At 37.8% G+C, this 24,011-nt stretch overlaps 1 protein-coding gene across 1 annotated transcript in view; it reads right to left on the bottom strand.

Annotated features, from left to right (window-relative positions):
• LOC107820388 (uncharacterized) overlaps positions 1-22,332 on the bottom strand; it is a 57,717-nt gene extending 35,385 nt beyond the window's left edge. The window contains exons 1-12 of the mRNA XM_075249692.1: positions 21,749-22,332; positions 21,450-21,543; positions 18,751-20,951; positions 18,076-18,190; positions 15,627-16,436; positions 15,213-15,471; positions 13,849-14,360; positions 8,060-8,186; positions 7,857-7,981; positions 973-1,640; positions 731-848; positions 518-634 (exon numbers count right to left, since the gene is read on the bottom strand). Of these exons, the coding sequence (XP_075105793.1) occupies positions 518-634; positions 731-848; positions 973-1,640; positions 7,857-7,981; positions 8,060-8,186; positions 13,849-14,360; positions 15,213-15,471; positions 15,627-16,436; positions 18,076-18,190; positions 18,751-20,951; positions 21,450-21,543; positions 21,749-22,029 (5,427 nt within the window). The 5' untranslated portion in view covers positions 22,030-22,332. The remainder of the gene's footprint in view (positions 1-517; positions 635-730; positions 849-972; positions 1,641-7,856; positions 7,982-8,059; positions 8,187-13,848; positions 14,361-15,212; positions 15,472-15,626; positions 16,437-18,075; positions 18,191-18,750; positions 20,952-21,449; positions 21,544-21,748) is intronic.
• Positions 22,333-24,011: the final 1,679 nt, after the last annotated feature.

Here is a 24,011-nt window from a genome sequence, read left to right on the forward strand (position 1 = left end):
TCAAGGAGTTGAAATTTGGTGAGATTAGTCAGATGGGACTTGTGTGTGATAATCAAGTTGCTCTTCATATTGCGTCAAATCCAGTGTTCCATGAGAGAACTAAACACATTGAGATTGACTGTCACTTTGTCAGAGAAAAGATACTCTCGGGAGATATTGCTACAAAGTTTGTGAAGTCGAATGATCAGCTTGCAGATATTTTCACCAAGTCACTCACTGGTCCTCGTATTAACTACATATGTAACAAGCTCGGTACATATGATTTATATGCACCAGCTTGAGGGGGAGTGTTAGAATAGTTATGTAAATAGTAGTAAATAACCCTAATCTCATATGTATTAGGAGTAGGACATGTTATGTATATATATAGGGCTCATTGTATCATGTTTAACATATGAGAATAATATCAATAATATTTTCTCCCGTGCTTTCTCACTAATATAAAACATTTCAAGCAAGATTAAGTTTGCAAAGCCACAGAGTGTATGAAGCATGAGTAGCTATGTCAGAGAAGAACCTTGCAGCAATTGGCCAAAATTGTCGAGATCCTTACAGAGTAAGGACCGGCCAGATTCAACTCCCCAATGACAAAGAGAATAATGTCCAAAGAAAGCTCAGTCATTGTCATACTCAACTGCCAAGCCACAAATATCAACAAAGAAAAGAAAATCACATGATTATTCACAAAAAGAAAAGAAAATCACATGAAAAATAGAGATATTAATCTGACCTCTTTCAATCTAGCATAGAAATGGCCAGGCACCCAGTGGATAATATTTTCTGATCCCTGGGTCTGAAATCTATAGCGGTAGAAAACATCAATTTCTAATGGATGCATGAGTTCTCTCCTGGCATCACAAACAAGTGAGTAACACAAATTACAACATATTGGGACCATCGGTTCTAAAATATAAGATCAAAGAGAAGATGAAAGCTTGCATTAATTTACATTGTTTTACTAAAGAGACTCACCACATATTTTTCTGGGAGTCAAAGTAATACAGCAAAATCTCCAGCCTGCTCATAACCCGAACTTTAGCATTCGATATCTGTATAACAACTTCAGTAGTACTAATTGAACCCTGGAGGAGGGGATACTTTTCCTTGGAGTCCGAAAGTTCATGGACGATGGTCAAAGAAACCTTGTCCACCGACACAGTTACACCAAAAGAACTTCCTCGCTGACTAATATCTTTTCCCTCACTTATACATGAATCATGTAGCATGATTTTTCCAAATTCCTTCTCTAGAATGCCATCCAATAAAACATTGCCAACATATGGAGAAGGATCATGAAATACTTTAAACTTAAACGGGTGTCCAGGATTGCTGACAACTTCCAGGACCCCATTAACAAAAGCTAAAGCACAATCATTCTTCTTGTTCACAAGATAAAATATATTTTTAGTTTGTGGAAGATATGTCTCCAAGTCAACATCACCATCATAGATGTCATGTTTGTATGGAAGCGCCCTCCAAAATGCCCAGGCACTATCACTAGAACTGGAAATGTCAACAAAATCAGATTGTCGACAGCAATTCAACCGCAATGGTTCTCCCGATTCATCTTTGGCATATAACGAGATGAAGGATAAATACTGAACTTGTGACTTCCATCTTCTAATATAGTGATACTTCACCTGATGATAGAGAAAGAATAAAAGCACCCCGTCCATCAAGTAACAAATGTATTCCAAAAATGAGCTATGCACATATATGCGAAAGAGAGTTGTGGGAAAGCTGTCAAGGTAAAAATGATAAAGAAAAATAACAGAGGGAAAAGCTTCATAGCAAAAGATAACTGGATAAGGACCAAATTGTAAAAAGATTTTAAAATATATACAGACAACAAAAGCTTCATAGCAAAAGAATCAATGAACCACAAAAATATTTTGTCCCTTCACCACTATCTTCTTTGTAATACCAAGGACAGTTCGCTGTTCAAATTTTAGTTTGTCAATGAGTATCCCCCAATACAGGTGAAACAGAACTCTGTAATTACAGAAAAGGAGGGAGTAGAAACCTGATATTGCATAATAGTATCTTTAAGTGGTTAGGATGTCTAATCATGAAGCAAAGGCCCCACAGAGAAAGGGCATGATAGACTGGACTTCTTGATATTCATAGCTTTGCAGGGAACAAAAAAAGTCTTTCACCAGAATGTGTCTCTGAACCAGGATGAGAAGTGTCTTTCAGAAGACAATGCAGGGAAATGGCAAGGATGAACCAGTTCTTTCAAACTCTGGGAAGAACTCCTCTCTCATAATTCTTATGGAATTTGTTGGAAAGAAAGAAGGATGGTCTTTGCTCAGTAAAATCTGGCTACAAAGTTTTGTCTGGAGGATGCAATTCTCAAAGGAATTGGCATTGGAAACGGATTTGGAAGTGCAAGGCACCTTGTAAGATACGTAAGCTGCGTCAGCTGGTTGGTGACAAGAAAAGCTTCTAGCACAACATAACGTGTTAAGAAGGGTCATGCACATGTGTGCCCTCTGTGAAAGGGAAAATGAGGATGCCAACCACTCATTTCTTCACTACAAAACTTCAAAACAGTGACACAGCTTTTCTTGAACTTATTTGAGGATGCCAACCACTTATCAGTACATGCGTGTATATCTATATATGGGTGTTAATCGGGCTGGGCTGACCCATTTTCAACCTGCTTCAACCCGGGTCAGCCCGGTACTGTTCCTTATTGTGCGGGCTGGGATGGGTTGGTTGGGGGGCGGGTTTTGGACGAACATGTTCTGGTTAACGGTGCACCGTACCCGCTAAGCCCGTGACCCGTTAACGGGCTGCAGCCCGTTATCAGCCCGGTTACCGTTGCTGAATTTTTATTTTTATTTTTAATTATTTGGACCGTTGCCAACGGTCAAATTGAGAAATGACCGTTGGGGAACGGCCAGATTTTGCAAAAATGGCCATTTCGGCCTCCCCCATTAAAAATATAGTCCTCCCACCCCTAATAATTGAAAATTTATATTTTTATCCTTTTAAAACCTATAAATAGTTCCTCTTCTTCATTTTTTCTCACAATTCACTCTCTTACTACATTAATTTTCTCTCAAGTCTCAATTCTCTCTTGATATTATTGTTCTTAAATTCTCAAATCTCAAATTCCCAATTATTTATTATTTCAAGTTTCATCAATTATTTAGTTTAGCCATTACAAAATTATTATTATCAAATATCAACTATCAAGTATTCAAGTGAAGTGTGGTATCAAGTACTATCAAGTATCAACTATCAAGTTTCAGGCTTTCGGTCTATCAATTGAAGTTTGAGTTTTGATATCAAAATTAGTGCGGCATCCGGAATCCCGGTACACTCGTTCCATCTCTCTCTTATTTGGTGTACACTTATTTTATTATTTAGAATTATTAATTTAATTTCTTAATTTAATTTACATAATGGATTTACTTAGAGCAGCCAAAAAAGCGTGCACTAGTAGAGGTGGTAGTAAGAAAACTTCCAAAAGATCAAGAGGTGGTGTTGGTTCTTCTAGTAGCTTTACACATATTTTTGAAAGTTCACCTGAAAATTTAAATTTAGATTATGCACACATATTTCTGAAAGTTCACCTGAAAATTTAAATGTAGATTATGAGGGAATGCAAGAAAACTTTGGTATAGATGATGATTTAGATGATATTCAATCACCCGATAATCTTGAAACACCACCACCTACACCTGGTAATGCTAGTCAAACTCAAAATGTTAGGGGTGGAACAAGTAGGCCCCCTCTCCCTATTAAAAAGAATCGACGATTAAGAAGTAAGTGTTGGATGTTTTTTGAAAGACTAGATGATCAAAAAAAGTATTTAAAATGTAAAATTTGTAGTTAAGTTTATAAACATGAGCCCGGTAAGGGAGGGGGAACGGGTCAACTTCGTAGGCATATGGAAGAGAAACCCTCTCTTGATTGGGGAGTAGATGAGGAATCTGGGCAACAAAAACTTAACCCGAGTACGGGGGGTTATTTGGTAAATACGATATTAAGAAGGATCGGGAAGAATTAGCTAAAATGATTGTTTTAGGTTGTTTACCTTTTAGTTTTGCTTCTTCACCGTATTTTGTTACTTATATTCAAAGAATTTATAACCCTATGTTTAAAGGTATTCCTAAAGTACTTGTAGAGTTGATATCTTTAGGCTTTTTGGACAATATCAGACATATATACGTTATTTGTTCGTAAATCTTCCTTGTAAAGTTTCTCTTACTTCTGATATTGGTCGTGCTGTAAATGGAAATGATTATTTGACTGTTACATGTCATTGGATAGATGATAATTTTTGTATGCAAAAACGTATTATTGCTTTTAAATATGATGAAGATCAAAGTCATACTGGTGCATTTATAAGTAATACTATCCATGAAGTTGTTATATTTTATAATCTTGCAGAAAAAGTTTTGTGTATGTCATTTGATAATGCTTCTAACAACAATGTTGTTATTACAATATTAAAATTGCATCTACACCCATTATTTCATGTTAGATGTGCATGTTATATTTATAACTTGATTGTGAAGAGTGGCCTTGAATTATTTAGAGATGAAATTACTTTAGTTAGGAGAGCTGTTGGTGTAATTCAAGGAAATAATAGAAGTGCTAGATTAAATGCATCTAAGGAAAAATGTGTACACTATGGACTCAAACCAAGACTCATGCCTGAAGAAATAATTACTAGGTGGAATTATACTTATTTATTCTTAAGATGTTGTTATAAATATAGAATGCCTATAACTGAAGTTGCTAATTCTCATTGTACCGATCCTAGCCGTTTGTTAACATCTAGAACTTGGGATGTCATTCATGATGTTGTACAATTTTTACAAAAATTGTATGTGGCTACACTTGAGTTTTCTGGAGCTTATTATCCTACTATTGCAAATGGTTTAGTTCATATTGCTGAAATTTTTCTTTTACAACATAATTTGAAGAAGAAAGAAGGATATGCTTCTGCAGTTGAATCTATGCTAGATAAGTTTAAAAAATATTTCCACCCAATTCCCCATATTTACCTAATTGGTGCTATTTTAAACCCTACTGTCAAAATGATAAAGTGTCGCCAATTAATTAGAGCTTTATATACTAATATGGATATTGGACCAACTGAAACTCCTGATATTGACACTTGTATTTCTGAGCTACACACACATTTACAAACTTTATATAATTATTACGCTAACATTGTTGATGCTTCTTCGGTTGTAGATGCAAATATTCCTTCAACTAATTCAGGGATAGACCTGATTTGAAAACTTACTCAAGGAAAAATAGAGTAGAAGAAGCCATCATGCAATCTACCGAAGCTGAAACTTCTTCTACTGGTGAGTTATCAACATTTTCTAATGAGGTAGATGAACCTATTGCTCACAAAAAAGGAGTCAGATCTTGCACCACCAAACACCCTTTATTTAATTTTGTCTTCTACAATTCTTTGTCTTCGATAGAGCCTTTGCCTTGTCTATTTCTTCTGTGTCCATTCCCTAAAATTGGAGGGAAGCTTTTACAGATCCTAAATGGAAGCAAGCTATGATTGAAGAAATGAAGGCCTTGTCAAAAAATGAGACTTGGGAACTTGTCACTTCACCACCAGACAAGAAGTTGGTTGGCTGCAAATGGGTCTTCACTGTAAAGCACAAAGCTGATGGCTCAATTGAAAGATTCAAAACAAGATTGGTGGCTAAGGGATTCACTCAGACTTATGGAGTGGAATATCAAGAGACATTTGCCCATGTTGCTAAGATGAACACTGTTAGAATTCTTTTATCTTGTGCAGCTAATCTTGATTGGAACTTGCAACAGTTTGATGTGAAGAATGCATTTTTTTATGGAGACTTACAAGAAGAGGTGTATATGGAGATTCCTCCTAGATTTAATACTGCACAGAGTCAAGGAAAGGTATGGATTTGATATTGCACAGAGTCAAGGAAAGGTATGCAGATTGAAGAAAGCCTTATACGGACTGAAGCAATCCCCCAGAGCTTGGTTTGATAGATTCAGCAAAGCAATGATCTCCTTCGGTTACCAACAAAGCAGTACTGATCACACCCTCTTCATAAGACATCAAACAGGTAAACTCACTCTTCTCATAGTTTATGTTGATAACATAGTATGATAATATAGTAATGATAGGAGATGACAAAGAAGAGATCTCGATTGAAGAAGTTGTTGGCACATGAATTTGAGATCAAAAATCCAGGAAAATTGCAGTACTTCTTAGGGAATTGAGATTGCTAGATCCAAAGGAGGAATCTTTATTTCTCAAAGAAGGTATATTCTGGATTTCTTGAAAGAAACCGGTATGACAGGTTGCAGACCCGCAGAATCGCCCATTGAAAGCAATCACAAGTTACAAAGCGGAGTTGGAGAATCAATTAATAAGGAGAGATATCAGAGGCTGGTTGGAAGACTCATTTATCTCTCCCACACTAGACCAAACATAGCCTATTCAGTTAGCCTGGTGAGTCAGTTCATGCACGATCCCCAAGATCCTCATATGCAAGCCGTCTTTCACATTTTGCGGTATCTGAAGTCTACTCCAGGGAAAGGTTTACTTTTCTCCAAAACATGATCACCTCCAAATAGAAGCCTTTACAGACGCGGATTGGGCTGGATCTCTAGATGAGAGAAGATCAACATCTGTTATTGTACACTCGTAGGAGGAAACTTGGTCACTTGGAGAAGCAAGAAGCAAAGTGTAGTTGCTAGATCAAGTGCGGAAGCAGATTATAGAGCTATGGCACAGGGTGTTTGCGAACTGCTTTGGCTACAAAAGCTACTACAGGAATTGAGACTGTATGGAAAAGGAAAACTTTCCTTATACTGTGACAATAAGGCTGCCATCGGTATAGCTCATAATCCAGTTCAGCATGACCGAACAAAGCATGTGGAAATTGGTCGATACTCCATCAAAGAAAAAGTTACAACTGGTGTCTTGAGTTTGTTTCATATGCCATCGGAAAAACAACTAGCTGATGTATTTACCAAAGGTCTCAACAAGCGAACTTTCCATACTTTGAGTTGCAAGTTGGGCATGTGAGACATCTTTGGACCAACTTGAGAGGGAGTGTTGATTAGCATGATTCAAGGAGATATGATTTAGGAGTGTTGATTAGCATGATTTCAGGAGATTTGATTATATTTAGGAGATCTGATTTTATTCGGATTTGATTTGATTTGATAGCTGGATTGATTGTATATATTTCTTTTATTTCCTTAATTGGCATTAGGAGCTTTGTATAAATTCTCTTTCTCATGAGATGTAAACATACACAGAAAATATACAAGAAACCTTTTCTTCTTCTCAAAATCTACAAGAGTACTACAGTCTTTTTTATCGGTAAAACTGTAAAGATTTAGGTATCAAATGTGTGTACATGAACAGCCATAAGCATATGATCTGCATTATTGAGATAAGAGAGAGTAACGGAGGAGACAGCTATAGAGAACTGAAATATCTTGGCAAGCTATAAAGGTGAAGCAATGGAAAAATATTAGAATGCAGGGTCGTCCAAGGCCATTATATGCTAAGTGGGTATCTACAAGGAAAAGAGATTAGAGATAGAGGCATAAGTGACTAAAACATCAGTGGAAGAATCCTTTGGACTGGATTAAGCAACAATAGCTTTATTGACATCTTCAAAGAAAAATAAATTTCTGTAAGATATAGAGAAATATATTATAGTGTAAGAAAAGCTTTTAGCTGCAGCAGAAAAAGATCCAGAAGGGATTAGTCTGGAAAAACTAACCCAAATACCATAAATGCTTTTGGAGATTCAACTAAACACCTCACAAAGCTCTAGTCCCTTCAATATGGCAAAGCACACATAATGAATCAAAGCTGAACATACCCTGAACAAAGCCCTCTCTCCCACAAGCGAATAGTGGATCGCACCAACTAAATTGTAGCCACTTTCTGCCCTATCAACTGCAACATACATATGTTGGTCGACATCTTTGATAGAAACAATTGTTCCTGCAAGCAAGACACTAATAATGTTAATATGTTCATAATAAAAGATGGTTTCTGCAGCCTGGGCTGAAAGAACGTTACCATCAGGAACCATTTCCTCCAGACATCCAGAAGATTCTCCGCTGTTCTTCTGATGTGTTTGCTCTATGCTTTTGGTTGCTTCTATGCTAAATATGGCTGATAAAGATTCCCCAGCAAAAATTATAATCTGATTTAACAAAAGAAAGTTAGAGCAAATGTTTGTATACAACTTGTATGTTGGGGTTTCCCCATTACATAAAAGAAATTATTACTTTTTTTGGTAATTAAGATATTTTACTACCAACTGAAAGTATTTACAGATCAGAAATAATTACTTTATCATAACTGTGAGAAGGCACGGGAGAAAATATGATATATTGATATTGTGTGTCTAATGCAATACAAGATGTGCTAATTTATAGCTACTCTATACAAAGGGCATACTACACTTATTCCAATGTGGGACAAATCTAACACTCCCCCTCAAGCCGGAGCATACAAATCATATATACCGAACTTGTTACATATATAACCAATGCAAGGACCGGTGAGGGACTTGGTGAAAATATCTGCAAGTTGATCATTCGACCTCACAAACTTCGTAGTAATATCTCCTGAAAATATCTTCTCTCTTACGAAGTGACAATCAATCTCAATGTGTTTAGTTCTCTCATGAAACACCGGATTTAATGCAATATGAAGGGCAGCTTGATTATCGCACATAAGTTCCATCTAACTGATTTCACCAAATTTCAACTCCTTGAGCAATTGTTTGGTCCAGACTAGTTCACATGTTGCCATAGCCATTGCTCGATATTCTGCTTCTGCACTAGACCGAGCAACTACATTTTGTTTCTTGCTTTTCCAGGACACCAAATTTCCTCCTACTAAAACACAATATCCAGATGTAGAACGTCTATCAGAAGGTGATCCTGCCCAATCAGCATCTGAATACCCAACGATCTGCTCATGACCTCGATCCTCAAATAGTAATCCTTTGCCTGGAGCCAATTTTATATACCGGATAATGCGGACGACTGCATCCCAATGACTATCACAGGGAGAATTCATAAACTGACTTACAACACTCACAGGATAAGAAATGTCGGGTCTAGTCACTGTGAGATAATTTAATTTACCAACCAGCCGCCTATAGCTTGCAGGATCGCTAAGCGGCTCCCCTGTCCTGACAGAAGTTTAGAATTCGGTTCCATCAGAGTATCAACAGGTCTGCAACCTATCATCCCTGTCTCCTCAAGAATGTCTAAAGCATATTTCCTTTGAGAAATAACAATACTTGAGCTAGATTGAGCAACCTCAATACCTAGAAAGTACTTCAATCTGCCTAGATCCTTAGTTTGAAAATGCTGGAAGAGATGCTTCTTCAGATTAGTAATACCATCCGGATCATTGCCAGTAATAACAATATCATCAACATAGACTACCAGATAAATACATAGACTCGAAGCAGAGTGCCGATAAAACACAGAGTGATCAGCTTCACTACGAGTCATGCCAAACTCCGGGATAACCGTGTTGAACTTACCAAACCAGGCTCGAGGAGACTGTTTAAGACCATAAAGTGACCATGCAAGCGACATACAAGGCCACGAGACTCCCCCTCAGCAACAAAACCAGGTGGTTGCTCCATATAAACCTCATCCTCAAGATCACCGTGAAGAAAGGCATTCTTAATGTCCAGCTGATAGAGGGGCCAATGACGAACCGCAGCCATGGATAGAAAAAGGCGGACTGATGCCACTTTAGCCACAGGAGAGAAGGTATCACTGTAATCGAGCCCAAATATCTGAGTATATCCTTTGGCAACAAGACGGGCCTTAAGTCGATCAATCTGGCCATCGGGACCAACTTTGACTGCATAAACCCAACGACAACCAACAGTAGATTTACCTGAAGGAAGAGGAACAAGCTCCCAAGTACCACTTGTATGTAAAGCAGACATTTCGTCACTCATAGTCTGTCGCCATCCTAAATGAGATAACGCTTCACCTGTAGACTTAGGGATGGAAACCGAGGACAAAGAAGATATAAAAGCATAATAGGGAGATGACAGACGATGATAACTCAAACCAACATAATGAGGATTAGGGTTAAGTGTGGTCCGTATAACTTTTCGAAGTGCAATCGGTGTACTAGGAGCAGGGTCTGCAGTAGGAGCAGGGTCAGGTGCAGGACGAGAACAAGTTGGGCCTAATGTAGGGCGCAGACGACGATGATAAGTCAAAAGTGGTGTTCCTGTGACTGGGGAACTAGGAGGAACAACACTAGACTCCTCAATGGTTAGTATGGGTGAAACCTCTGTGTTCGATGGTGGAGGAGGAGCTATAGGAAACTCCTCAAAGGTCGGTATAGGTAAAACCTCAGATATATCATGGTGGTCAGCAGAAGCAAAGAAAGGTTTAGACTCAAAAAATGTGACGCCAGCTAACATAAGGTACCTACGAAGATCAGGTGAATAACAATGATATCCTTTCTGAACACGAGAATAGCCAAGGAAGACACACTTGAGAGCACGAGGGGCTAAGTTATGAACAAAATATGTGCTCCCAAAAACACGAGGTGGAAGAGGGTATAAGGCTGACTGGGGAAACAATACTGAATGCGGAATCTGATCCTTGATGGGAGATGAAGGCATCCTATTAATCAAATAACAAGCTGTGAGAACTGCATCGCCCCAAAAACGCAACGGAACACGAGATTCAATTAGAAGTGTGCGAGCAGTCTCAATAAGGTGCATATTCTTTCTCTCTACAACCCTATTTTGCTGAGGGGTATAAGGACAAGATGTCTAATGAATAATTCCATGAGAAGTCATAAACTGCTAAAACTGAGAAGATACATATTCTAAGGCATTATCACTGCGAAAAATGCGAATAGAGACACCAAACTAATTTTTTATTTCAGCACAAAAACTCTGGAATATAGAGAATAACTTAGAACGATCTTTCATTAAGAAAAGCCAAGTACATCTTGAGTAATCATCAATGAAACTAACAAAATAACGAAATCCCAAGGTTGAACAAACTCTACTAGGACCCCATATATCACAATGAACCAACGAGAAAACAGACTCTGCATGACTCTCAACACTACGCGGAAAGGAAGCTCGGGTATGTTTCCCAAGTTGACACGACTCACAATCTAATCTAGACAAACTGGATAAACTACGCACCATCTTCTGAAGTTTGGATAAACTTAGATGTCCCAAACGACAGTGGATTAGGTCCCGTGGATCGGTAACTAGACATGTTGTGAAAGGACTTAGTGAATTAAGGTAGTAAAGGCCTTCTGATTCACGTCCTGTACCAATTGTCTGTCCCGTACTGCGGTCCTGCAAAGAATCATCAATAAAATATATACCACAATGGAGGGCACGAGTCAAACGACTAACATATGCAAGACTAAAAGGACAACCAGGGACATAAAGAACGGAATCTAGGGTGATAGAAGACAATGGATTAGCTTGTCCAACTCCTTGTGCCTTAGTTTGACATCCATTGGCTAAAGTAATAGTGGGAAGAGACTGTGAATATACAATATTCGACAAAAGTGATTTATTACCAAAGATGTGATCAGAAGCGACTGAGTCCATGACCCATGGTCCAAGAGTACTAGACTGGGAAACACAAGCAAAAGAATTACCAGCAACAGGAGTATCAGGCTGGGCAACTGAGGCTACTTGTGGAGATGTCTGCTTACTTGCTCGATACTGAAGGAGCTCATTATATTCTTCTTTAGATAGAGAAAAACCTTGGTTACTTGTAGTCTCGGTCTGAGCAACGTAAGCATTTTTGGGGTGGACGACCATGTAAGGAATAGCACATTTCACGAGTGTGTCCAAGTTTGTGACAATAAGAACACTTGGGTCTAGATCTCCCAAAACGACCTCGTCCTCCTCTGTTCTCCATAGTTGAGACGTCCGAACATCTACTGTCTGCGATGCGAGAACAGAGGAATCAAGTATTTGTGATGAGATCACTGGGTGACTTGGTGCTGCAGCAAGGCGGAGTAATTGAGAGAATAATTCATCAACTGTGGGAACAGTCGAACTAGCCAAAATCTGGTCTCGCACTGAATCAAGATCATTATGAAGTCCAGCGAGTGTAAGAACTAGAAACATCTTTTGTCGCTGCTCTTGTTGTTTTGCCACACTAGCAGAAACTGGCATGAATGTCTCAAATTCCTCCATGACTGCTGTACTTGACCCAAGTAAGTAGACATATCTAATTCTTGCTTCTTTAAGTTTGTCATCCGTGATATCACATCATAGAAGCGAGATATGTCATTAGTGTATAAGGTACGAGCCTTTGCCCAAACCAAATAACATGGAATGGACGAAACAAAGGCATCAACTTGGAATCAATAGAACACCACAAGATGCTACATAATTGAGCATCAATCTTTGCCCAAAATGTTATTGTCTTTTCATCTCCTTCGCTAGACTGTTTAATTAGATGATCTTGAACACCTTGACCTTTACATCACAACTCGACAGATAAAGCCCAAGCTAAGTAGTTTGAACCTCCCATTAAAGGTTCCGAAGTAATCATAACACTAGAGCTTCCAGAGCTCATGTTTTTAGACCTAAAAGCATCAATTCCCAAAGACATCGTTGCAAATTATTACCAAATTAGAGAAATAATCAAATGTAATCCACTGAAACAGAGTAAAAAATAGTGAAACAGAATAAGGAAATACTGTAGCTGTAGGAAAATTACTGTAGCAGTCGGAACAGTACTGTAGCTGCCGGAAAAATTCAAAGTGGTCGGAATGAAATAAAAACAGTAGGGGTAGGATCTGAATTACCAGACGACCCAACTGTTCTGAAGAAACGTTTTCAAAAAATGGCCGGAAGTCCACTTTTGAAATCACTATTCACGCAGAAAAAATATAAAAGTTGTCGGAATTTGGTGTAACCTGGATGGGTAGGCTCGGAATTGCAAGGGGAACAATTTATCCTGAAGAGTCGTCGCCAAAAAATGGCCGGAAGGTGGCCCACTCGACGTCGGACCTTCGCCGGAAAATTTTCTTCCGGCGGCGCGTGGAGGGTATTCTGACGAAGATTTTTTTATGGGTTGGTCGCCAGAGCCCGATCTACTTCGTGGTGGTATTGGTTTTTGCACAACACTGACGAAAAGTGGCTTTTTTTTTACTTGCGGCAGACCTGCCGGAAAAAGGCTTCCGGTCAACTGATTTTCCTTCCCGGAGTCGCTGGAATTTATGCACAGCGATAAACCTCTCACGATTGCTCTGATACCATGTGAGAAGGCACGGGAGAAAATAAAATATATTGATATTGTGTGTCTAATGCAATACAAGATGTGCTAATTTATAGCTACTCTATACAAAGGGCATACTACACCTATTCCAATGTGGAACAACTACATATCTATATCTAACAATAACAAATGGAGCAAGACGAGCATTACTAGTGAATCCCCGAGGGACAATGGTGCACGGTTCGAAACTTGGTGGATTATGGGCCCGCCCCTCTATCCATTATTAACAAAATTATTTAAATGATGATTCTGGGGTTTAAATGAATTTTGATTAGGAGTATGTATAGAGAGCGGCAGCGGCGCGCTTGCAACCACAAGGATAGCTCTGAAGTTTAAATCAAAAGAACCACCTTTTACACGTGTCTACAGAAGCTACACTACTCACAAGCTAATTATCCTTGCCGATATAATTATATTGCACCGTGCTAAGCTGAGACCTTATGCAATGCACAATGTTCATTATTGCTATATAATTTAGTCTGGGAAAATAACTACAGAACATATTATTCACAGAAAGTGGAAAAAGACAAATAAGGCATTTCTCCTCACCTGTATCTCACGTAGAGAGAGAGTCATGTCGAAACCAGATATAGAACCACTGCCAACCCAAAAGTCATTTGACTGCAAAGGAATACTCCCGCTGCTTTTGAGAGGCTGCTCAGCCACCAGAATAATATTTAAGTCTTTTAAAATATAATTCTGAGGAGTAGCAAGTGAAATTTGAGAATTTGAACCACCCCTGCAAGGTTTACTTGAACCATCTGCATGATATTGATTTCCTAGTTCTGGGGGGCTTGAGCTACTTGCTTCATTCATGATAGAATTAGCTTCACCCAAATGATTGGGAGCCATTAACGTGTCATCATGTACAATAATGGAAGATTGATCATCAGATATGGAAGAAGAAGGGAAAGGAGTTCTTGTGTCTAGGCTTTGTTGTTCAGTAGATATATGGAGTAACTGAGAAAGAATTGACAAGTTCGTTATGCCAAATGAGAATTTCCTTGGTAGTTCAAGCTTAAGGTTGCCGTTACCTTCAAGCCGAAGCTTCTGAAATTCACCTACAAGGAAGTAAATTCATTTTTGAAATTGTGCTTCTTTTTACATTGTTTAAAACAAACTGTTCATTTCAACATACCAAAATATTAGCCAGAATTAGCACTTAACCGCTGAAGCTAGATGCAAAAACATGCTAATCATTTTGCCTTGTGTAGGCAGCACTTCAAACAGGGCAGGAAGATGCTAAGGCATTTGTGTCGTCATTCATAGGCTCCATTTTGACGAGTACAGTGTTAAGCAATAATTATTTCACCTAATCATATATTTTTTCCAATTTCTTTGTCCATATAATTGTTTCTTGTATTTAAATTTATTATTCTTTAATTACATTTTTTTTAACTTTTGTGCCTTTTCTCTTGAACGCTGTCAGTTGCATTAAAAGGCCTTAAATGACCAGATCGAGCAAGCTCGATTGACCTAAGATGAAACCTATTATGCCAAAAGCTCCATGGATAGCAACAAAAGTCAAGAACACTAGCTAATCAGTGGGGGTAAGACCCGTGCGCACCAGCGTTAACATCCCAACAGGCCTCAGCATTTTTTTGCTCTCACCTTTTATAACACTGTATGTTATTCAAGATTTTGAAGAATTCCAAATATGGCAAATAAACTCAAATTGAAACCTGCTGCTCTTAGAGCAATATAATCTTATATAGCTTCTTAATACTCCTAATAACTTGATATGTATCAAAGCCTCCTCAACCTTGGGTGCACTAAAATGGCAAGGGGGCAGTAACTCTAAAAATAAGATGAGACCAAAAAATATATGTTTATACTTTATATCTGCATGAGAGAACTACTTCAGAGCCCTGCTGTTAATTGATAACAAGTGAAGCAAAAGAAAAAGATGATACCAGATTTATCTCCATCCACCAATGCCAGAGAAACCTGTGAAATATTCATGGCAAATGCTTCCACCTGGTTCCAATTAACTAGTTTATGTTGCTCCAACTGTTGGTTGGAAGAACTCCTCAGTAGACTAGTATCCTCATCATTCTGAATAACTAGATGTTCTGTCACAGCTTGCCAAAGGCCTTCCAACTGATTACAGTAGAATGCATAGCATTCAACCATTGTCACCAAAGAAGCTATCTCAACAATGATAGAACCCCCCTGTTGAATTGGTGTCCGTTTAAACCTTAGAAATCATAAGATTTTCCCAAACTATGAATAAACAACTTATATCCAAATTAGGATTTAGCAAAATGGATGCAGAAGTTAATGCATAGGCAGACATTAATCTGAAGCTGCAAGAACAGAATAGAAACCTGTGACTGACAGGAGATTGTCTGAAATTGTCCACCAACAGAAACAGATGCTTCAAGCGTCTTTAGTTCGTTGCCTCGAAGCAATAAGTTCTTTACTGCACATCTGGCTAGGTACACTTCACCTAAAGAAATTCTTATAGTTAACCAATCAAAAGAAGGATTGACATCATTTACCAATGAAGGTGAATGATTCAAGGACATTGAAGCAACATGTCTGGAGGAATCAGAACCATCCACTACATTTCTCTGACTGGCCTGCATAATATTGTCCCCTAAGGTTCTCAAACTTAAACTAATTTTACAATGAGACAATGAAGCTTGATATAAGGAATTGAGAGACCAAATCAACTGTGGTTTAACTTGATCAGAAGTATCTACAATCTCATTCGGATATCGGAATATATCAGATTCAAACTCAGAAAAACCAATGAGAACTTCGGCTTTTTCCTCTTCAAAAGAGAACCTGATATATGAATGTGCAAGAGATACATTAACTCCATAACCACGGACTGGTTGCACTGTCGACTTCCTGTCAGCTATAGTATTACCATCTGCCACATTATCATGTGAAATATATCCTTTCCTGGAGTCGTAAAGGATCATATTCACTGATCTAAGTTCACATGTCGTACTGACATTGAATGTAGTATCAGTAAGAGCTGAAGCTACTAGTGTGATTCTATTTTTGAGTGCTCTTTCACTTTCAGAGTCAGCAGACTCTCGCCTTAATAAGTCTTCATAACTTTGGCCACGACCTAAACTGGTCGTATTGAAAACCTGAACAACTGTACACAGCAAACTAGAAATTACCTGCCATAATAGAAATTCCAAAGTCAAAAACGTCTGTATAAACTCCATGTCCATGCACCTTTTTATTACAGAAGGATAGCTTATGCAATTCTAATGAGCACTGAAAGTCACTTGTTGCAGTGATCTGCATGATGGGTCAAGTCAACTTGTCAATGGAAGTATCATAAATTCTCATAGTAGAACTGTGAACAACGGTTGCGTTGTTACATAAACAGAGAATGAAAGACCTGTTTGAGGAATTTATGAGGCAATCCAGGTCAGCACACAAATGAGATAGCAGCTTAAAGAAGGAAATATCTCCCTTCATATTTGGAGTACTATGGTTGGAAAGAGCAAGGGAGTATTAAGGAGTAAAGAACACTTGGGTATCTTAGAATGTGAAAGTGTCCATTGTTTGAAATGAAACTGGAGTAACTATAGTAGTAAGATCACACGAGGTGTGGGTAAGGAGAATATACGGGCTACGGCTATCTGAATGCATGAGAAGCTACTCCGAGGAACAGGACATGATATGGATATATGCCCAAAAGGATTTGAAGCCATGATAAGACTGGCCTATGTTATAAATTGACAAAACAAGATAGCAGTTTAGGCAACACAAGGTCCTAAAACCGACCAACCACGGAACTACTAGCTCCAAATCTCCAAGTCACAAACAGATCAGGGAGGTTAGCGGTCCCAAAGACACACTCTCTAGATCCTACAGCAGTGGAGCTTTAAACAAGGTCTGAAGCACCAACATGGTTATGCTGGAGGCAAAACTGATTCTGGTTAAGGAGGCTGTTTGTCAAGCCTCTGTTGTTAGCACTTAGCAGGCCAAAGATGAGTCTTGAGTTCTCTTGTTCATAACTAGAAGAATGAACTTGTTATGGCAGCAGGAGTCGAGAAACAGGACAGCTAGAAGGACCTAAAGTGAACCTTGAGTTGTCACTTGTTCACAATTGGAAGAATGGGATTGCAATGACAGCAAAATTTTAGAAAAAAGACTAGCTCAGAGAGGCACCATTCTTTTAGGACGCATCCCTTGTCAATGTGTTGGTCTTTGCAACAACTAGCTAGACGTCAATCTCAGGCTGAAGTGCCAGTGTTTCTATGCTCTGGCTTCCTGTATTTCTTGATAAATGAACCACAAAATGACTCAGAAGGATGGAACAACATCTTCAGTGCCAGGGGGATAGTATCCAATACCATATTGGAGAAAACGGCGAAGGAACATAGTCTTTCCTATTTCAATTAATCTAACAGTTTGGATGACAAGGGAAGACTTGAATTTCAATTTGAGGAGGAGTTTATAACAAATTTATCACCAGGTTCAATGATTACTACGTAGAAGGTTGGTAACATAAAGACCACATGGCCACCCCTAGAAGCTACCTCACAAAAGTGGAGATGGCACAGAAGGACTACAATTCCAAGTTCGGATTGTATGTTGAAGGTCAGTTAAAAGATATAAGTACCACAAACACAATCTTAAAGACTGCCAGAGTAGCAAGAGAGCAAAAATAAGGATTAAAGAAGTACACAGTAGAATAAGGTGAACGTCTCAACTAACACAGAAGATTAAAAATGTTTCAGTCATATGATAAAAGAGAAAACCACCCAGCATAGCAACTACAAGGCACCAAGAGAAGAGCATCACCTTTAGCAGAATTGCACATTCATCCATAAATACCAGAGTCGTCAATCCAGTACTCATGCAATGTAATGCTACAGAGAAAGCAATATCTATTGAGCCCAAAGAATGCAGATCCTTCCTGCCAAAACATTGTTCAAGTACATTAACTTTAGCTTTAGTCCACATAATTTCAGACATATCCAGGAAATTCCTCTGACAAAAAAAAACTGAAGGAAATTTCTATTGTGACAGTCGTCAGTGTTGTAAAGAAGCAAACAAAGGTAAGACAAGTAACAGATTGGGACTTTAACATGAAAGTACAGTTTTTACGAGTTTGAAAACAAAAGTGGACTCCATGTAGTAAGAACACAACAGTATAGTAGACGACAAAAATAACAAAAACTTCCCTTGTTGCATGTTTTCTGATGGATGTTTTGCTGTTTACAGACTGATAGAGAACAACTGCAACAACCCCACTCATTTCTTCGGCACACATCTAAGGGTCATAGCTCAGAGTTTCTTAAGACAACGATGGATATCTCAATCAGAATGAGCAAAGGTGTTGAAAAATTATTCATGTACTAAATTACCATGTGATTTTTTGTTCTAACCGAGGATACTTAATTGCTTGCAGACTCAAGTATAACATGCACATGCTTGAAGACGGAGAAAAGAGAAGCACGAGATCGGAACAAATACCTCAAAGATAACAGTTGGATAGTTAAAGGATTTAACACGACAATTTGGCCACCCTGATTATCCCATAACTTGTCGAGGGAAACTTTCAGACCTTTAAGTTTCATGTAGGCACAAAGTGAAGTGCACCCTCGACTGCTATTAACTTCACCATTTGATTTAGCAATATCCATCTGCTGAAGGTCCTTCAACGGTTTTGCATCAAAAACTGCAGTATCTCCACTTGAGGAAGTCAAATCAGACTCCAAACTTGGTGAGACGCCCAGTTCAATGTCGTCAGCATCAAAAGAAAGGCGTACGTCATTCTCAAGCTTAAGATACAGATCCGCACCATGAAAATCCTCCTTTCTCAATGTCAGGTTGATTCGTGGACCAGCAATGTGTACCGCTATTTGCATATGTTTCTCAGGAAGAAGCCTAGGCACCATAACCTTAATTCCAGAAGAAAATGGTTTGTAATTGCTATTCCAATCTGCAACTGGCGGATCCTCAACTAATCCAGAAACTCCCTCTACGACAGTGCTGCCCATGTGGCTAGTAGTCCAAGGTATCGCACTTATCTGTCTGCAAATAACTGTAATTGACACTATTACTAAATAATCCAGAACCAAATTCAACGTCCCCATTACCATGCAACAAGTAGTGTATCCAGCAGTAAGGTTCTTGAGGCTTTGATCAGTCAAAAAGCTCTTAATCTCACAAAGAATAAAAGGATCCTCCATGTTCTGGATCTCATTTTCTCCAAACCTTGATGAATATTTTCTCCAATTCAGGCATGCTTGTTCTATAAGAGATTTCGGGCTATGTACAAAATCTCCATCAGTACCATGAGGAGGATTAGCCCCACCACTTTCAGTGGAGTGGAGAAGTTGGTTAGGCTCCCCCCATAAAGTAGGTTGCAGATTGTGAACATTTTTTCTCCGACGTCCTTTGAAGTTATTATTGAACTTATTGGTCTTATCTTCCGTAAGATAAGAAGAGACAACCTTCAACGATCCACATGCAAAGGAAAAATACTGTTCAGAGACATCTTCAGAGTGCCTTAAGCAGAAGAAATCAATGGAGAGACAGAATCTGACTAAACCAGGGTATGAAAGTCCAACATCTGATAGCAGCTTCCTACTAAAGGATGGATAAACTTCAATATCTGGTGAAATTAAAATGGAAAATTCCTTGACATATAAGCAAATGTGACTTCCTAGGATGGAATCTTCATTTATGGCGCCAAGTTTTTGACAGATATCTCGGTTCCTGACCAGCAGTTTCTTCAAGAGGAAAAAGCATTTAACAGAATGGAGTACACTGCTAATGACAATCCATATAAGGGAAAGTGACTGACAAATTTTCCAACAAATCCTGCTCATCCTAGATTCGTGACCACCATCCTTTGACTGTTGATCAGATGATGCTGCTCTACCACGGAGTATTCGTCGTGCCTGCACAATGGCCTCAACAGGTAGTCTTTTCTCAATTTCAGAAATAACCTCCCACTGTTGCTTAAAAGTTCTTGAATATGCTTTGCTCTGAACAATAGCAGTAGTGGATTTCCTTATCACACAATCAACCGGATATCCAACCAGTAAAAGCATTTTCTCATAAGCATGTATATAGCGCAACCATAAGCACACGGTACTAGCAATTTTATGGAATGCAAACTTTGGAGTTGAAGTCAAAGAACAAATTTTTGTTGCTGCTATTTCCCATAGTTGCTTACCAGTTCTGGCACGCTTGGATTCTTTCGACCACAATGAAAAAAGTACAAATAGGATGGTAATATCTTCTGGAGATAAAGAAAAATTTAATGAATCAGCATAAAAGTTCAATTCTCTGAACTGAAGATATTTCACTTTCGCAGAAGCTAGCAAATCAGTTGAAGGCAAAATGCAGCTAAAGTAACTTCTTCTCCTCAAATTGATCTCAACATGTTGAACATTGAGATCAAAGGAGTTCTCTCCAGAAGGTAGAAAAATTGAACTAACCAGTCCAGTTAGGAGACACCCCTTAATGAGTTTACATTGTGCACCAAGTTCCTTCATCTCAAACGATAGTGACCATATATCATTTGATAAAGTTGACTGCACAATAACATGAGCATCATGCACTTGCAACCGACAATGTTGTAGTATCCAATCAAATAAATTAGTGGTCCAACTTCCTGGAGTAATTTCAGAAATAGTCTTCATGGCATTGTGCAAAGCACTACCCTGGAATATATCAACGTCAAAGAAACTAAATTCAGAGGTCAGAGATCAGACACATGAAAAAGAAATTGTACGGTACTTTTATCCACAAAACAACAGCACCAAGAAGGTAATGGGAGTATAAAAGTGGACTTATCTCCTCTATGTTTGTACATAAGGAGTCTGTGAAGTCCAGAAAAATTTAGATCTTTACAACAATCATCTTACTCTGAAATTTTAAATGTTGGAAACACTTATACTTAACAAAAGATATATGTTCTGTTTTCCCCTCAAAAAGTCTACGGTATATCTCTGAATACACTTTCCAGAATATACATGAAAATTACTTTTTTAGATCAAGACATGAAGGAATTGTCTTCCAAGTTTTTGTCTTCACTCCTACTTCAACCTATGTCCCTTCCACTGGTCATTCCTTGTTTCAAGTAGCCAGGAATTATCTACTGTTATCCCATAAAATCAGTTTTGCCAACCAGATAATCAAACAAGTAGCCAAGTAAGTACCTCAGAATCAAGCTCGGCTAGAATCTTTTTCCGCTCCTCAATGGACGAATCTCTGGGCTTCGGCTTCCACCTAACACCATCCTCCTCCTCTTCTCTTGAAGTAGGAAACAAAAAACTAAGTAACAAGTATACAAGTAGCATGAACCCATAAAAGGCAGTAAATGCTGAATTCCACTGCACTAACTAACTTCCATGAAAATGCGTGCAAACTTAGTATTACATGTACATTTAAAAAAGTTTAAACTATATATAACATGTGTGCGTGTGTGTTAGCTAAGAGGTGAGCGGAGTGAACTTACCCGACTGATAAGACGATGTTAAGGCCATGGATTTGGAAATCGAATGCAGGTGCTGACCAGTTGGATGCATGAAGGCTCAACTGTTGGACAGTGACTTCTTTGAAACACAAGCGAGTAGGATCATCCAGCAACTCGTTGAGTGCAGACGTGTTAAAGCTAAGGTTCTCTAACTTGGCGTGAGAATGAAGAAACCCTAGCTGAACATCCAATTCAACTTCGTCTCTTAACCATGGCTGTAACAGAGACACAAGTCTCCGTTGAATCAAATCGTTGAAAAACATTGTCCGTATCCTCTTTTTATCCGATTGATTTACACAAGTTAAGGCAGTTCACCATTGATAAACTGGAAATCGCGGTCCAATTTGATCTTCTTTGACTCTATAATGCAACAATGATATCAATAGCAATTAGGCATTGAGAATAATTAGAGGCTCTCTTGCTTGTTTTTTGGCGGTTGAGAACAGAAAAATACGAGGCGGAACTTTGGACCGTTTATGTAAGCCTGGACCTGGGCGACCCGATAATTACACTTGGAGTGAAGCTTAACTCAAGCGATACGGTGTCACTTTGTCTGTCTAGTGCCAGAGGAAACAACAGTGGAGTAGCCACATATTCCTCAAAAATTAGCTAGATAAAATTTTATTTATTTATATATATTTATGCCCTTGATTTTTTTTTTAAATTTACTTCTTTATATTTTAACTTCCTAATATAAATTTTAACTCCACTACTAGGAAACAATCAATCAAATGCAAATTATTAGCTCATTTTTTATATTCCTTAAGTGGGATGAGGAACAAAAGTACTACGTACATTTGATATTTGCTGCTATAGATTTATATTCTAGTGATAATTGAGAATCTCCCACACATGTGAATCACATTTTCATTACTCCCTTTCTTCTTTCCTTTTCTTGATCCTCATTATAATATAATGGAAATTATAGAAAAAAGTGCTACGGGAAACAAATGCTTTTAACCTTATGTTTATATGCTTTTAACCTTTTTGTTTCAGGAGGAAACAAAGTACTACTATTCATCTTAGTTATTTTGTAAGGGTGTTTAATTAAGATAAACTAAAGATCAAGTTAAATCAAAGAAATTTATCTAAATTGCTTAAAAATACAGATGTACTGTTTGATTTGGTATAGTTCTCTATTGGGGTGTACAAAGGAAACCGAAAAATCGCATCAAACCGATAACCCGAGTCAAACCGAGAAAAAAAAACCTGACTATGGTTTGGTTTGATTTGGTTTGGTGTTAGAAAAAAAAATCCGACCATAATTAGTTTGGTTTGGTTTTAACTAAAAAAAGTCAAACCGAAACTAAACCAACCCGACATTACATGTATACAAATTTTAAAATATTTTATACATAAAAATAATAATTGTAATGTAATTTATAAATATTTTTAACCTTTTTCATAGTTCTCTATTTTAATATATTATTTCAATGTATTATTTCAAGCTTTGACTTAGAACTTTTGAATGGTCAAATATGTTTTATAGCCCATAAAGGTTAGTGATTCAAATAAATTCCAAAGCAAAATCAAATCAATAAAAATGCTAACAAAAAAATTTAATTCAATACTAGGAATGACAATAGTATTGAATATATATTTTCTTAGTTTTTCATTACTTTAGATAGTGAAAATACATAACTTACTTTTAATATTATTTAGTCATGTAATTAATACTTCGTACTTATTAGTCTTACTCATCTCACAATCTTCATATTCTCTAATATTTCTTAGGTCCTAGTAGGATAAAACCATATAAGATGTTACCCAATAAAATAATATAAAAGATTGTGAGATTGTGACATGGTTTTATTCTATGAAGATTTTGTCGAAAAAAAACCTGAAAAACCTGAAAAACCCGAGAAAACCGAAAAACCCGATAAAACCAAAAAATTCGAGAAAAGCTGAGATTGAAAAACCCGACTTTTGTTGGTTTGGTTTGGTTAATAGATTTAAAAATCTGAGACAATTGGTTTGGTTTGGTAATTGAAAAATCCGAACCAACCCGGTCCATGTACACATCCGTAATTACATTTCTTAAGAAATTAATAACATTTTATGTGGTTTAGCATGTGCAAGAACAATAAACATTGAACCAAAACCAAATCAAAACAACTACTCCTATATAATTTTTTTTATTTTAATTATATACTTATAAATGTGTGTATTAGTGGTGGTGAAATGGATAAAATATAATAATTATCCATCCATATTATCCACTAAACAATGGGTTGGATAATGAACC

The sequence above is a fragment of the Nicotiana tabacum genome, chromosome 3, assembly GCF_000715075.1.
Source record: "Nicotiana tabacum cultivar K326 chromosome 3, ASM71507v2, whole genome shotgun sequence".
NCBI lineage: Eukaryota > Viridiplantae > Streptophyta > Magnoliopsida > Solanales > Solanaceae > Nicotiana > Nicotiana tabacum.